Below are 17,573 nucleotides of genomic sequence, written 5' to 3' on the forward strand. Positions count from 1 at the left end.
CCCAAATGTATCTTAATAAAAGAGGAAAATGGACTCGTAGTAAAAGAGTCCACCATTTTAATGCCCTTACTCAGTCATGAGTTAAAATTCTAACAAATGTATTCATGGAGGGTTTTCTTTTAAAAAAGAAAAAAACTGTTAAAGCAGGGATAATGGAGTTTCCCTCGCAGTGGAAGGTGTGGCTGTTAGGTTTTTTCCTTAATCGATCTAACTGTGAAAACAAGTACCTACTTTACAACGCCTTTGCAAGGCGAAACATAAAAACACTCCAGTGAGTATAAAGCAGATGTGTAAATTGCTTGCCCCAGTCAAGAAGGTGGGTGAAAAGTTATAAAGTTAATGTGCGATTTTGATTGCTGAAGTTCACATTAAATCCATGCCACATTTCTTTCTATGTATAATTCCTTCTGGAACCTGGAAAGAAATTCTTCCTGTTCTACCATTTAAAAAATATGTTGAGAGGAAACACATAACACAAACATGTTTGTGTCTTACTGTTAAAAAGAGGTGGGGTGGGGGAGCGTCCTAGAAGGGGGACAGCATAAGCAAAGGCAGGGAGGACGTAACAGGCAAGGTGGACATGGAGAATGTTGAAGACATCGAGCTGGCAGAAGCTAGGGGAAGGGAAACTAGCGGAGGTGAGAAAGAGTTCGTTTTGCTTCCATGGTTTGTGGTGCGTGATCTTCCGTTTTGTTGCTGTTTTTGTTTTGTGTGGAGGAACTTTGGTGAATGCACCTGGCTCTCTCTGTGCCCGTGGGTTCTGCAGCCCTGGGTTCAACCATCCGCAGATCCAAAATACTTGAAAAAAAAAAGTTGCATCTGTATTAAACACATACAGACATTTTTCTTGTCATTATTCCCTAAATAGCATAGCATAATAACCATTTACATTATATTAGCTAATCTAGAGCTGATTTCAGCATATAGCAGGAAGTGTGTGGGTTCCACAAAAACTACACTGTTTCTTTTGAGGAACTTGAGCAGCTGCAGATTTTGGTTTCTGTGGGGCCCCTGGAACCATCACCCCAAAGATGCTATGAGGGTAACTGTAGCTCATTTTGGAATTGGAGTCTTAAATTTTGGAGATTGTAGGATCTCAAAAGCTGAACACATACTTGTGTGGGGACCTGCAGGGTCCCAGGACCTCTGTTGGGAACTGAGGTGACAGTGGTGAGAGAGTGGTCCCCGGGTAGCTTCCAGTCCCTGGCTCAGGGCACATTCCTTCCTTGCCCTCTTCTCTACACAGACACATCAGTGACTGTCTTCCTCCTACTTTGCTTTTCTTTCTTTCTTTTTTTTTTTTTTTTTTTGGTGCTGCTTGGAGCCACTCCACCAGGCCTTTTTTTTGAAGGGTTTTTTCAAGATGGGGGTCTCATAAACTACTTGCCCACAGTTGGCTTTGAACCTCAAACCTTCTGATCTGTCTCCTGAGTAGTTAGGATTACAGGTGTGAGCCACCGGCACCTGGCTTATCCTCTTTTCTGACCTTACTTCACCTTCACCCTCTTCTCAGTGCCCCATCACCCCAGGGACTGGCTCTCATGATCCCTGCCCCTGTCCGATGGCCTCCCTACTCCTATCTATTGGTCATCTCAGCCTTCACCAGGGACCTGCCCTCCTCCTACAGCATTGATTTTCATAGGCATTTGCTTCTATCCCCTTGTGGTTTTTCTTGCTGGTGTTCATCCTCTTTCTTTGATTATGTGTGTGTTGCCCTTTTCCCACCATGCCTCTTGATCACAGACTGTGTCTTACCCTTCCATGTACCTTCCTCAGTACCAACTACATATTTACACATTAATCATCTTCCCTCTTATAAAAGTGCTAGTTATACGAGGGCATAGATTATCGTTTTCAAACGTTCTTGTGTCGTTTGAGAAATATGCATTTACAGAACATGACCTTGGTTAACCGTGGTGAGATGGATGTGTCCGTTGTGAGGTTCTTGATCTTAGCCTGTTTTCCTAGGCGGCCACACCACCGAGATCCTGAGGCTGGTTGGGAGCTTGTCCAATGCGTACTCGCCGCGGCATTACGTCATTGCTGACACAGATGAAATGAGCGCCAATAAAATTAACTCCTTTGAACTGGATCGAGCTGATAGAAACCCCAGTACCAAGGTAGGTGAGCATGTCTATGTTACACGTTACACGTTGAGTTTAATCAGCTTTCGAAATAATTTCATGGTACTTCAGCACCCCAACACACTAGGCAATCAAATGTTTACTGATAATAAAATACATTTCTTTACTACCAAAAGATAAGAACTTCGTTAGAGTAAATTAAAATTAGAATAAATTAAAAACAGTTTCTTACTTTTTCTTTTAGAGAAAACTGTGAAAATGTTTTTTATTTATCGTTACGCACATAAAGCAATAAATCATTCAGTTATCTACTTCTTGACTGTTCGTTAAAGTTGGTTTTTCCTCTATCACTGCTTCTTATTCTGTGTGTGCGTGTGGTACTAGGATTTGAGCTCAGGGCCTACACCTTGAGCCACTCCACCAGACCTTTTTTTTTTTTGTGAAGGGTTTTTTTGAGACAGTTTTGAGAACTGTTTGCCCAGGCTGGCTTCAAACTGCGATCCTCCTGATCTCTGCCTCCTGAGTAGCTAGGATTATAGGCCACAGGTGCCCAGATTGCTCTGATTATTCTGGAGATAGGGTCTCCCTTTTTGCCCAGGTGGACTTGGAACTGCAATCCTCCCTCTCTCAGCCTCCCACATAGCTTGGGATGAAAGGCGTACACCGCTGCACCCAGCCATTGTTGAGATAGAATCTTGGGAAACTTTTTCCCAGGCTGGCTTTGACCCGAGATCCTCCTGATCTCTGCCTCCCAAGTAGCTAGGATTACAGGCGTTAGCCACCAGCGACCAACTTGCTTCTTATTTTTCAAATCATATTTTATCTGTATTGGAAAGGGAAGTAGCACTGTACTTTGTGCAGATTGTTGCCTTCCATCTCTTTCTCTGGATACTTCCTGGCCACTGGGCTGCATCGGGCAGTTCAGGAGTGGTCAGCCAATGTAGCTCAGGCCCCTCAGGGTCTTCCACTGGGCTTTTTGCCTTTGGGGACCCAGAGAATGGAGCCTATATCTCTTCAGGGGCAAGCTGTCTGAAAATTAAGGAACTGCTGGCAGTAATGTGTTCACCTGCTAGATAAAGATGGCCTCCAGATAGAAGATAGAAGAATGAAACTAACGTACAGAAGAATAAGATGAGAAAGATGGCGAGTCCTGCCTTCAGAGCCCCGGAGGCCTCCTTCGGGCTGGAGACCTCTCATGTGGTAGAGTGCTGGCCTAGCAAGCATAAGGTCCTGAGTACCGCCAACAGACAACAAATCCCTACTGCATCTGTCTGGGTCCTGACCCTGTCTGCGTCCTGGCCTAGGAAGTCAAGATCCACTAGTGCAGCCCTCTTCCATGCTCTTCACTTCCACCCCTGCCACAGTCACTTCTTTAAAACCCTACTTGAGTTGTAGCCATGATCCCTAACTAACATGCTTTTAAAAAGTTTTCTCACAAAATCCACATGAAACAGATCAGAAGATGATGCTACTTGCTGTTGTTCAACCATAAAAAAATGTGTGTTACTTCCTCTGTGAGGGATCAACACCACGTTAATTCCTCAGCGCTGTTCTAACAAAGTGCCTTATGACGACAGAAATGTGCTTGCCGCTGTCTGGAGGCTGGAAGTCTGCTACAGGGCTGTGCCTCCTCCAAGGCGCTAGGGAAGAGCCCCGCTTTGCCTCTTCCTGGCTTCTTGTGGTCGCTAGCACTCCTTTCCTCCATCACCACGTGGCTTTTGCTGTCTGTCTTCATAGGCTCTCCTAATGAGGACACCACTCACTGAGTTTAGGGCCCACTCTAACCCATAGTGACCTATTTTAACTTCATCACATTCTATGAAGACCCTTTTTCTTAATGAGGCCACATTCACAGGCTACAGCCAGCAATTTTGAGAGGACACTTTTCAATCCAGTGCACATCTGTTCACAGACCATTTCAGGAAAATAAATTGGCAAATACTGCAAACAAACTTGAGACTGTTGAGTATGCTGGTAATTAGTTGTTTCAGTAATTGTGAAACAGATAATAGTGGAGGACGTTGAGGTTCAGCCATGTAAATGACTTAATCACAGACCTGCTAAATATGTGTCACCTACCTGTATTTCTCCAAAGCCTCTGCTTCTCCTGCATGATAGCTCTGCCTCTTTTGTTTATTCTCTTCCAGTTCAAAAAACTCAGTGAGAGGCCATGCACAGTGCTTCATGTCTATAATCCTAGCTACTCAGGCGGCAGACATTGGGAAGATCGCCATTCAAGGCTAGCCCAGGCAAAAAGTTAACAAGACCACATCTCAAGCAATAAGCTGGGCACAGTGGGCCATGCCTGTGATCCCAGCTATATGGGAGGATCATGGTCCGAGCTAGCCCGGGCAAAACCATGAGCTCCTATCTGAAAAACATGCCTGACGGGGTAGAGTGCCTGCTTAGCATGAGGTCCTGAGTTTATACTCCAGTACCACTCCAAAACAAACCCAACTCACTGATGCCTGGTAATTCCCATCCAAGGCTTCGGAGACTAAAAATGTCATTTAACTTTTTAGTTTAGAGTGTAACTGAGAATTGACAGATTTGAGCAAAATTTTGATTTTTTTTTCCTCACCCAGGAAGAATATAAAAGTATTATAATTTGCCAGTGGTATAGAACACTTAAAAACATATTAAGGCTAAAATAGTCACAAAACTTTTACCATTTTTTTTCAACATAAGGAATAGGTATCTGAGTTTGCTCGGTTATTAGTGTGTATAATTATTTTCTGAAGTTACATCGAGTTTGGAGGTGGTGGCTGTAATTTAGCATGTGTACTGACCCTCACCTTCTAAGTCTGTCACTGTATGTATTGTTTATTTGTGGGATGATTTCATGGCTTTTGTTTTTTTGACAGTAGTGAGGTTTGAACTCAGGGCAATTTCATGGCACAGTGAACATTTGGGAACGTTAACTGTGGGTCACAACATTGCAGAACCCTGTAAGTTGGGTTTGAGTCACACGGTAAGAAAGCCAAAAGTTTTGGCTTTTTTTAAAGTACTGTTATTTTTTATCTTCAAGGTGGTAGCACAGTGTGACCTGAGCGTCTGTACTTAATGTCCTTCCTCTGTGAGTTATTTTCCTTCTGGGACAATGCCGTCTGTTAGAGAAAAAGTTCTGTCATGTTCTTGAGTCTTTATTCATGAATCTTTTTGCGGCAAGAGCCGCAAAAAGAGAGCTGTTGAAGATGGTGGCCTGAACACACTTGCTGTCCTTCGTGCTGACCAGTCCTGTGTGCCACAGTGTGTGTGCACAGGCAGGGCAGCCTTGACCAAGGGGACAGGAAGACAGAGGTAGACACTTCCCATCCAGCCTGTGGAGGGAAGGGTCCCCCTACTGGCCATTTTCTGTACTGCAGCATAGGGGAGCCGGCCTTGTACACTCTGAGGCTGTCTCTTGCACTTCTGTGGAACTAACCAGATAGGAAAAGGCCATCTTGGTGAGGAATTCAGTGATGACCATACACGTGCACAGAGATCCCTTATGAGCTAAGAATACTGAACACCTAGACCCGCAGTGTCCTGCAGAGTAGCCACCGGTCACAGGTGACTATTTGTATTTCAACTGAAGTTCATTAAAATTAAACAGAGTTTAAAACTTGGCCCCTCAGTTGCACTAGCCACATTTCTAATACTCCATAACCATGTGTGGTATATTAGCACAGAATTATTTCAGAAAGTTATATAGTTGATGCTGACCTGGCATCATTTATACCTGTAAACTGAAAAGAAAACAAACTCAGACGTTATGAAGACATCCAAGAGGTTCAAAGCAAAAGGCTCCTGCTGAAATAGTTAACATAAAACTCTTTTTATTTCATATTATCATTGAAGTTCACAGAGTTGCTCTGTTAATTAAACAAGAATAGTCTGTTTTACAAAAGAAGCTATTTCAAAATAAAAATAACAATTAGAAGTTGTGAGTTAGTAATTAGCAGGTTAAATATAGCTGAAAACCTTACCAGTGGATCACAAGTTGAGCTTAAAGGAATTCTCCAGGAAAAACACAAAGAATGGGGGGAAAAATTCATGAAGTGCTGAGAAAGAAGTGAGGAAAATAAAGAAAATAGTCTAGGACAGATTCCACTGCCTGTCTAGCTCAGGTGCCTTTATTTTAATTTAATTAAAGCTCATGGTGATCTGGAGTGGTAGCTCAGGGGTGCAGCGCCTGCCTAGCTGGCCCAAGGCCCTGGGTTCAATCCCCAGCACTGCAGAAACACAGCAAAAGAAAAATCTCATGATGACATCAACAGTTACATGGTCTCAACTCACCACTGTTTCTTGTATGCTGTGCCTTGTTTTGAATTCATTTCTTCTTCTATTTGGTTCAGCTATTTCTTCGAGTATTTTTGTTCCAGAAAGGTCACAAGGGCTCTTCTATGTCTGAGGATATTTGTTTGGACATTATTCCCCAGCAGGTGTTTGCCTTGATAGCCCATTCTAATTTTCTTGTTTTTGCGGTACTGGGGTTTGAACTCAAGGTCCACCCCTTGAGCCACTCCACCAGCCTTTTTTTGTGTTGGGTATTTTCAAGGAAGAGTCTTGTGAACTATTTGCCCAGGCTGGCTTTGAACCTCAATCCTCCTGATCTCTGCCTCCTGAACAGCTGGGATTACAGGCGTGAGCCACCAGCACCCGGCTGCAGTCCTAATTGTAATACCATATATCCCCTCAGAAGTCCGCAAATGTTATCCCATTCTCTTCAGCAGCTAGAGTTCCAGAAAAGATGTTTCACTCCACAAAGCTCTAAATTTAACCCGCTCTTGTCTACATGACTTTCCTTGTTCGTTCTTTGTGGAATTCGGAGTCTTCATCTCTTCATTTGAAGACCATTTCCTTCTGTTTTTCATTTGTCTATTGTGCATACCAGTTGTGTGCTACAGATTTTACATATAGCTGCATCTGTTTATGTAAGTGGTCTGCATAGCTGCATGTGTTTTCTTCCTGCTTGTTCTTTCACCATTTTATGAAAAGCACAAGTTTTAGAGTTGAAGTTTGTACTTTACTTTAGGCCCATAGTTATATTCTCCCTTAGGACTTTAAGGTCAGAGCTGTGCATCATTTTCTGGACGTTTCACTGTCTTTCTTCTGCGCTTGTCTCAGTCCATTTGAGGTTGGTTTCTGTGTGATGGTGGAGAGGGATCTGGTCTCTGTGTGGTCAGCACCATCTTCCCAGCAGTCCTTTCCTGATGATGACAGCCCTGTCAGCTCCCTTGTGTGGGGAGGCTGTGCCAGCCCTGACTATCTGTCCACACTGAGCCCCTGCCAAGCTTGGTCTTAGACTTGAGAGTGTCTTCCTCACCCTTTCTTTCCTACATAGGCTTTTCAGTTAGCTTTGACAAGATCACCTCCCCCTCCCCACTTTGGCTCTTTTGTTTGATTTAATTAAGATTTCTTTATCCTCCTTCTTCCTGGAATGGAAATTATTCTGTTCTCTTGGACATTATTCTTATGCTGTCAGTGTGCATACCTGTCTTAAAGTGTGTGTTCGTGTCATTTTCCTCCATCCTCTTCCTAAAGAGGAAGGATTTTAGAATGTTTTCACAGTAACACCCTCTCCCATCTGGTTCTACCTTGTTTTGTTGGGGGTTTTTGTTTGCTTTTTGGGTTTTTTTGAACCAGGGCCTCTCTCTGTAGCCCAGGCTGCCTAGAATTCTCATCTTCCTTCTTCCATCTCCTAAATGCTGGGATGACAGCCGTGCACCAGCAGTCCAGCTCAGCCTGGCGTTTTTGGTTTTTTTTATTTTCTTTTATTATTCATATGTGCATACAAGGCTTGGGTCATTTTTCCCCCTGCCCCCACCCCCTCCCTTACCACCCACTCTGCCCCCTCCCTCTCCCTCCTACCCCCTCAGTACCCAGCAGGAACTATTTTGCCCTTATTTCCAATTTTGTTGAAGAGAGAGTATAAGCAATAATAGGAAGGAACAAGGGTTTTTGCTGGTTGAGATAGGATAGCTATACAGGGAGTTGACTCACATTAATTTCCTGTGCGTGGGTGTTACCTTCTAGGTTAATTCTTTTTGATCTAACCTTTTCTCTAGTTCCTGTTCCCCTTTTCCTGTTGGCCTCAGTTGCTTTTAAGGTATCTGCTTTAGTTTCTCTGCGTTAAGGGCAACAAATGCTAGCTAATTTTTTGGGTGTCTTACCTATCCTCACCCCTCCCTTGTGTGCTCTCGCTTTTATCATGTGCTCAAAGTCCAATCCCCTTGGTGTGTTTGCCCTTGATCTAATGTCCACATATGAGGGAGAACATACGATTTTTGGTCTTTTGGGCCAGTCAGCCTGGCGTTTTGAATCATCCAAATTAGTTACCACTACTGTTGCTTTATATAGCCAGTGCTCATTTAGATCCAAATTCAGGTATCACATTTTCTGTGCTTACCTTGCTCTTGCATCTACTCTGTTAGAGACAGTGTTTTTTTTTTCAGTAGTATATCTTTAATTAGTTCCTTCACTGAAGTCCTGTAAGTGATTAATCCTTTCCCTGTCTTTTGTTTGCTTGCCTGAAAATACATCTTAGTTTTGCTCTTTTATTTTGCTGTATTCTGCATTTGGAATTCTAGACTGAATATCTTTCTTTTGTGATTGTGAATTTAGCATTCATCCACTTATTTAACAAATACCTACTAGGTGCCAGCTGTACAGTAATAAGTAAAGCACCGATAAATCCCTGCCCTCTACCTCCTACATCCCAATGGGAGATAATAGGGGAAATGAAGGAAAATGATGACATGTAGGTGAGCATTTGCTGAGGGGAGGAATGAACAAGGAAAAGGAGTGGAGTTGGGAGGAAGGAAGGAGAGTGCTATTTCCGGTACGGTGACCAGGACAGATAGTTTGAACAAAGACCAGAGGGAGGAGGTATCAGGACCTGCAGAAAGAGAATTCTCAAGAGGAAGCCATAACTGCAAGGAGGGCCCTGAGTGGGGCTGTGCCGCACCTGTGGCAAGATGACCACAGCAGAGGAACTGAGGGGGAGTGGGGCAGGATGTGCCACCATGGCAGCAGGATGTAATACTGGGATTAGAGCTTTGCAGACCATGCCATCCATTTCTAGGCTTGGTTTCCTTAGTGAGCAAGTTTGGAAGCCACTGGGTTTCAGGTGGAAGCGAGCGTGATCTGACTTGTGTTCCATCAGGGTCACTTGGCTGCTGAATCAAACAGAGGGGAGAAGGGCAGACGTGGAGAAAGGAGTTTAGAGGTCACTGCCACATTCCCAGTGAGGCACAGATGTGATGGAAGGAGACAGGTTCTGGATATATTTTGAAGCTAGTAGGATTTGCTGGCAGGTAAGATTTGGTAGGGTGAGAGGAAGAAACAGAGAAGATGACAGCTTTGTTTTTGTCCTGAGCCCTGACATAGAGTTCAGATCAGGAATATAAATTTTAGAGTCATCTGTGTTCAGATGGTTGAACTTAAAACAAGAAACTGGATCTGGCTCCCTAGGGACTGAGGGGTGAGAAAACAGGACTAAGAACTGGGCTCCAGGGCGCCCTAGCTTTCTAATGTAAAGGTGCTGGCCTGGGGAAAGACCAGCTGTCGGTCATTGTTCCTCTGTCCTCCTTGAACCTTCCAGCCTGCAGCAGCCCTGGCCTCTGCCATTGTTGTAGCTTTTATATCTTCTGCAGGCTCAGTGTCTCAAGCCTCTGCTCCTTTTCTTCCTCTTCCTCTTCCTCTTCCTCTTCCTCCTCCTCCTCTTCCTCTTCCTCTTCTCCTCTTCCTCTTCTTCCTCCTCTTCCTCATCCCTCTCCCCTTTCCCCCTCCCCCTCCCAACTCCTTCCTCCTTCTTTCTTCTTCCTTCTTCCTTCTTCTTCATTCTGGCAAGTAGGCATTTCCCTTCTCTGTTCAGGTCCATTAGTTTATCTTCATCTACATAGAAGGAATGTTCTTAAGTCAACTTTTGCTGCCATTGTGTTGGGAGCAAAGTCAGGTTCAGGTTCTGATGAAGTCAGCATCTTGATGCCTGGGCTGTGTGGACACCTGCCTGACCATTTGTATAAGCAGTAAACAGCACTCTTCCTCACAATTGTCCTCACTTTTTTTTTTTTCTGGTATAACCTTGTCAACTGCAGTCTCCTTGTTATCAGTAACACTCCTGTGGTGGCAGTAAGCCTTGAACTGTCTCTTTATAATTCAGTTTTTTCAGGCTTCCTAAGAAATGTGAACTGTTAAGCCCCCAGGATAACAGGCAGTACTTGGACAGAGAGCCTCCTCCATATCACCACAGCACAGCAGGCACAGGAGTGCACCGGTCACAGTTTGTGCTGGTGAGAAGGCAAAACCCACATTCCCACCAGCACAAGGAAGACCTTCTCACAAGCCAGAAGAACTGACCCCAGTGAGCCACTTACCCAAGTAACGGGATCTTCCTTTGGCTTATAACTTATTCTGGCATCCAATTATGTAATAGTTCCAAATGTTTTTGCTAGTTTATGGGAAAATGTTAGTGCTCACCCTCTTAAGATATATACACAAATATGCAGGGTATTTTAAGTTAACTTTTTAAATTAACAGTATAATTTTATGAGTAAAATGTTAGAGGTCACCTACTTTTGTTGCAGAAACTTTTTCCTGATTCCTTTGATTCAGCTCATTTTTTGTAATGGTATTTAAAATCTTTAGGTGCTTGTTCACTCTGTCCATGATTACTCAAGAGTAAGGAGAAATAATTGTTACTGATGTGCCCTTTGACTCTACTGAGGAACCTGTGCTTGTCTGAGTAGCGAAACTACCTGTGTGTGAGAAACAGGCCTCTCTGGACTTACTGGCAGCTGAGATGAGCAAAGTGAAGAGTGCAGCTAAGCGACCCCTTCCCACCCTGAAGAACATTTGGCCCTGAAATTATGTGAAAAAATATCTTGAAAATCCTTCTAAAAAAAAATGATTTCTGCTGAGATTAGTTGGGAAGTAAAGAGAAAAGCAATGTCTTCCAGCAAAAATGGGACAGTAACCTTCCCAGTCAGAGCAGTTGCCAGCCTCTGTGTGATGTGAGTGGTACCTCACCAGGTGTCCCACGCCAGCCTGTGAACCAGGCTCAGAGCGGTGCTCTGGGGTTCTGGTTCATTCTTTCATTAGCTTCTGAATCAGAGCCTTGTTTTGTAACTGCTCTCTGAGCAGCTGACATCACTCCTTGTAACTTGTGTCAGGCCACAAGCTGCCCCCTTCTCATCCTGCCACTAAGAGAAAATTCAATGGCACTTGAGTAAAATATTTTAAATGACATTTACAAATTATAGCGTGAACTTTTTTCCATACATAAGACAACAGGTAGAAGTTCCTGATGACTCATTTGAAAGGTTGAAATTAGAGGCCTTTCTTTACTTTCAGTCCACTTACTTAGATTTTCCACTCTGTAATTAGCCTTCCAATGCTTTCCCAAGAAAGGCTGGTGTTCATTCGCTCAGAATCATGAGTGCTGAGCCTGTAGAAGTGCCCACCACACAGCAGCTCTGCATCAAGCGTGTCCAGGACCAACCTGGCACTGGTTATCGTCCTGTTTCTCTAGTCTTTTCTGGCTTTTTTCCCCCTAAATTTTATTCATTTTAAAAAACGTGTTTCTTTATTTGAAAACTTTGGAGAATAAGAAGGAAGTAAAGTGAAAGTGGGTGTTCCATCACCACCCAGACCACTCCCTTGAGGTAACCACTGTGCATGCTGCAGTTGAGTCCTGTTACAGCATGTGTATATCCAGGTAACATGCAGTACATGCACACGCACACGTGTGATCACATGGACAGTGTTGGACGCCTGGGGAGAGTGCATGGTACTGCGAATTTATGGATTACCCCTGTATGTTCCCTTTGACTTTTTTTCTTTTTCCTCTGCACCTTGCTAGCTTTCCATGTCAGAGCACACAGGTCTTCCTGGTACAATTAGTCATACCATTTTCGTCTTGACCCTTCATCTAAGATGAAATAAGAGGTATAAATATTGAAAAAGAAAAAACAAAACCATCTGTTCTATAAGCAATCATATCTAGAAACAAAAGACTCAGCCAAAAACAAGAACCAGAGGTTTAGAGATGTGTCAGATGCAAGCTGTGTTTGCATGGCTCAAGAGCTTTCTTATAGTCTAGCATTGCTATTAGAAAAATAATGAAAAAGGATGCCTTCTGCTCTCTTTAATAAAACGGTCACTATGAACACAGTAGTGAAATTTTACTGAGAGTCATTATGTGTAAATAAATGCAGAAGGCTGTTCCTGATGTTTAAAACTGACATAGTTTTTCAGTTGTCACAAATTTTAATGCAGTAGCAGTCAGCATTCTGTTTTTTTTTTTAAATAAAAGAATAGTTTATTCAACAATAAATATTTGCTTCCCACTTGCCAGGCATTATTATGGGCAGTTGGGGTCCAGGAGTGAACAAACAGAGCAAAACACCCCTGCCATGATGGACCATACCCACCCCAAACTGGGGAAGAAACCACACTAGACGTGATGCAGGAAAATCAGGGGGACCAGGAATTCTGACTGGTGGGAAGAAAACCCAATCGCTTATTTGAGCAGTTCTGGCACAGGGAACTGTCTGGATAAACCATCTAGAAAAGTGAGGTATTCCCGGGTGTTGAGGGACTGTTAGAGTTCAGGTGCCTGGAGTGGGTGAGTGGAGGGAGAGACCGTGGACAGGAAATGGTGCAAGGGTCACGTGGTGGAGTAAGAACTTCCTCTAGTACTCTGAGGAGTTAGGATCGCTGGAAGCTTTGCTCAGAGCAGTGACGTAGTCTGGCTGCTGTTGTGTACAGGTCACTGTCGCTATTAACAAAGTGAAGAGGAAGGGAGACTGTCACAGCAGTGGAAGCAGAGATGGCGTGACCTGCACCAATCAGGGTAGGAGTAGGGAGGAGTTGGATTCTGGGTGATTCTTTTGGAGTAGAGTTAACACAGTTTTCTGGCAGATTGGCTATGGGGTTTGAAGGAAAGGGAGGCGTAGCATGACTTCAAGCTTGTGGCCTGAGCAGTTTTAAGATGAGTTGTTTTACTAAGACAACTAAATGACAGGAATCACCACATACCTATCAGTACTAACACTTAATGTTAATGGACTTAATTCACCAATCAAAAGGCACAGCTTGACGAACTGTATTAAAAAGGAAGATCCAACAATTTGTTGCTTACAGGAGACTCATCTCACCAACAGAAAGAAGCATAGGCTTAGGATGAAAGGTTGGATGATTTACCAAGCCAATGGCCCCCGAAAACAGGCAGGAGTAGCAATACTTATCTCCGAGAAAGTAGACTTCAAACCTACATTGATCAAATGAGATAAAGAAGGACATTCCATAAAATAAAAGGGGAAATAGACCAAAAGGAAATAACAATTATCAACCTATAAGCACCCAATGTCAACGCACCCAGTTTCATCAAACATACCCTAAAGGACCTAAAAGCATATATTAACTCCAACACAGTGGTTGTGGGAGACTTTAACACCCCATTATCATCAATAGATAGGTCATCCAAACAAAAAATCAATGAGGAAATCCTAGATCTAAAATACACAATAGATCAAATGGACCTAGTTGATGTCTATAGAACATTTTATCCAACTTCTACACAATATAAATTCTTCTCAGCAGCCCACGGAACCTTCTCCAAAATAGATCATATCCTAGGGCACAAAGCAAGCCTCAGGAAACATAAGAAAATAGAAATTGTACCATGCATTCTATCTGATCACAATGCAATAAAACTAGAACTCAGCAACAAAAATAAAGACAAAAAACATGCAAACAGCTGGAAACTGAATAGCTCATTGCTTAATGAACAATGGGTCATTGATGAAATAAAAGAGGAAATGAAAAAGTTCCTGGAAGTCAATGAAAATGAAAACACAACCTACCGGAACCTATGGGACACAGCTAAGGCAGTCCTGAGAGGAAAGTTTATAGCCATGAGTGCATATATTAAAAAGACTGAAAGATCCCAAATCAATGACCTAATGATACATCTCAAACTCCTAGAAAAACAAGAACAAACAAATCCCAAAACAAATAGAAGAGAAATAATAAAAATAAGATCCGAAATCAATGAAGTAGAAACCAAAAAGTCATACAAAGAATTAATGAAACAAAAAGTTGGTTCTTTGAAAAAATAAACAAGATCGACAGACCCCTGGCAAGCCTGACTAAAATGAGGAGAGAAAAAACCCAAATTAGTAGAATCAGGAATGCAAAAGGGGAGATAACAAACACCATGGAAGTCCAGGAAATCATCAGAGACTATTTCGAGAGCCTATATTCAAATAAATTCGAAAATCTTAAAGAAATGGACAGATTTCTAGATACATATGATTGTCCAAAACTGAACCAAGAGGATATTAATCACCTGAATAGATCTATAACACAAAATGAAATTGAAGCAGCAATCAAGAGTCTCCCCAAAAAGAAAAGTCCAGGACCTGATAGATTCTCTGCTGAATTCTATCAGACCTTTAAAGAAGAACTGATACCAACCCTCCTCAAACTGTTCCATGAAATAGAAAGGGAAGGAAAACTGCCTAACACATTTTATGAAGCCAGTATTACACTTATCCTAAAACCAGGCAAAGACACCTCCAAAAAGAACTATAGGCCAAGCTCCTTAATGAACATTGATGCAAAAATCCTCAATAAAATAATGGCAAACCGAATTCAACAACACATCAAAAAGATCATTCACCACGACCAAGTAGGCGTCATCCCAGGAATGCAGGGGTGGTTCAGCATACGAAAATCAATAAATGTAATAAACCACATTAACAGAAGCAAAGACAAAAACCACTTGATCATCTCACTAGATGGAGAAAAAGCCTTTGATAAGATCCAACACCATTTCATGATAAAAGCTCTAAGAAAACTAGGAATAGAAGGAAAGTACCTCAACATTATAAAAGCTATATATGACAAACCTACAGCCAGCATTATACTTAACGGAGAAAAACTGAAACCATTCCCTCTAAAATCAGGAACCAGACAAGGATGCCCACTATCTCCACTCCTATTCAACATAGTACTGGAATTCCTAGCCAGAGCAATTAGGCAAGAAGAAGGAATAAAAGGAATACAAATAGGTAAAGAAACTGTCAAAATATCCCTATTTGCAGATGATATGATCCTATACCTTAAAGACTGAAAAAACTCTACTAAGAAGCTCCTAGACACCATCAATAGCTACATCAAGGTAGCTGGATATAAAATCAATATAGAAAAATCATTAGCATTTCTATACACTAATAATAAACAAACTGAGAAAGAATAGACGAAAACAATTCCATTTACAATGGCCTCAAAAAAAATCAAATACCTAGGTGTAAACCTAACAAAAGATGTGAAAGACCTCTACAAGGAGAACTATAAACTTCTGAAGAAAGAGATTGAGGAAGACTATAGAACGTGGAGAGATCTCCCATGCTCATGGATTGGTAGAATCAACATAGTAAAAATGTCTATACTACCAAAAGCAGTCTACATGTTTAATGCAATTCCCATCAAAATTCCAATGACATTCATTAAAGAGATTGAAAAATCTACCGTTAAATTTATATGGAAACACAAGAGGCCACAAATAGCCAAGGCAATACTCAGTCAAAAGAACAATGCTGGAGGTATCACGATATCCGACTTCAAACTATATTACAAAGCAATAACAATAAAAACAGCATGGTACTGGCACAAAAACAGACATGAAGACCAGTGGAACAGAATAGAGGACCCAGATATGAAGCCACACCAACTTGTCTTTGACAAAGGAGCTAAAAATATACGATGGAGAAAAGACAGCCTCTTCAACAAAAACTGCTGGGAAAACTGGTTAGCAGTCTGCAAAAAACTGAAACTAGATCCATGTTTATCACCCTATACCAAGATTAACTCAAAATGGATCAAGGATCTTAATATCAGACCACAAACTCTAAAGTTGGTACAGGAAAGAGTAGGAAATACTCTGGAGTTAGTAGATATAGGCAAGAACTTTCTCAATGGAACCCCAGCAGCACAGCAACTAAGAGATAGCATAGATAAGTGGGACCTCATAAAACTAAAAAACTTCTGCTCAACAAAAGAAATGGTCTCTAAACTGAAGAGCCCACCCACAGAGTGGGAGAAAATATTTGCCAGCTACACATCAGACAAAGGACCGATAACCAGAATATATAGGGAACTTAAAAAACTAAACTCTCCCAAAATTAATGAACCAATAAAGAAATGGGCAAGTGAAATAAACAGAACTTTCTAAAAAGAAGAAATTCAAATGGCCAAAAACCACATGAAAAAATGCTCACCATCTCTAGCAATAAAGGAAATGCAAATTAAAACCACACTAAGATTCCACCTCACCCCTGTTAGAATAGCCATCATCAGCAACACCACCAACAACAGGTGTTGGCGAGGATGCGGGGGAAAAAGGAACCCTCTTACACTGCTGGTGGGAATGTAAACTAGTACAACCACTCTGGAAAAATATTTGGAGGCTACTTAAATAGCTAGACATTGATCTACCATTTGATCCAGCAATACCACTCTTGGGGATATACCCAAAAGACTGCGACACAGGTTACTCCAGAGGCACCTGCACACCCATGTTTATTGCGGCACTATTCACAATAGCCAAGTTATGGAAACAGCCAAGATGCCCCAGCACTGACGAATGGATTAAGAAAATGTGGTATCTATACACAATGGAATTTTATGCAGCCATGAAGAAGAACGAAATGTTATCATTCGCTGGTAAATGGATGGAACTGGAGAACATCATTCTGAGTGAGGTTAGCCTGGCCCAAAAGACCAAAAATAGTGTGTTCCTCCTCATATGCAGATCAAGGGGAAACACAACAAGGGGATTGGATTTTGAGCACATGATAAAGCGAGAGCACACAAGGGAGGGGTGAGGATAGGTAAGACACCTAAAAAATTAGCTAGCATTTGTTGCCCTCAATGCAGAGAAACTAAAGCAGATACCTTAAAGCAACTGAGGCCAATAGGAAAAGGGGAACAGGTACTAGAGAAAAGGTTAGATCAAAAAGAATTAACCTAGAAGGTAACACCCACGCACAGGAAATCAGTGTGAGTCAACTCCCTGTATAGCTATCCTTATCTCAACCAGCAAAAGCCCTTGTTCCTTCCTATTTATGGCTTATACTCTCTTCAACAAAATTAGAGGTAAGGGCAGAATAGTTTCTGCCTGGAAGCTAGGGGTAAGGGGGGGTAAGGGGGAGGGAAGGGAGGGAGCAGGAGGAAGGGGGGAGAAATGACCCAAACATTGTATGCACATATGAATAAAATAAAAATTTTAAAAAAAAAGAGTTGTTTTGTCATCACTCCCCTCCTGTCTCCCAGTGTCTTCATGGTGTTTCATATACCTAAACCAGCCAACCCCCGGCCATGGCTGGAGTGCCTGGAAACCCCCTGCCATTCAAAGAGGCCCCCCGAGAGCTGCTGGCACTGACTCGAAATCTTCACGCTCCTTTCCTCTGTCTTCCCCTCCCTGTCCTTCTGCCCCTCCCT

General features: G+C 42.4%; 1 protein-coding gene across 1 annotated transcript in view; it reads left to right on the forward strand.

Annotated features, from left to right (window-relative positions):
• Alg14 (ALG14 UDP-N-acetylglucosaminyltransferase subunit) overlaps positions 1-17,573 on the forward strand; it is a 79,230-nt gene that overhangs the window by 3,090 nt on the left and 58,567 nt on the right. Inside the window, exon 2 of the mRNA XM_074050950.1 lies at positions 1,969-2,120. Coding sequence (XP_073907051.1) covers positions 1,969-2,120 — 152 coding nt within the window. The remainder of the gene's footprint in view (positions 1-1,968; positions 2,121-17,573) is intronic.

The sequence above is a fragment of the Castor canadensis genome, chromosome 12, assembly GCF_047511655.1.
Source record: "Castor canadensis chromosome 12, mCasCan1.hap1v2, whole genome shotgun sequence".
NCBI lineage: Eukaryota > Metazoa > Chordata > Mammalia > Rodentia > Castoridae > Castor > Castor canadensis.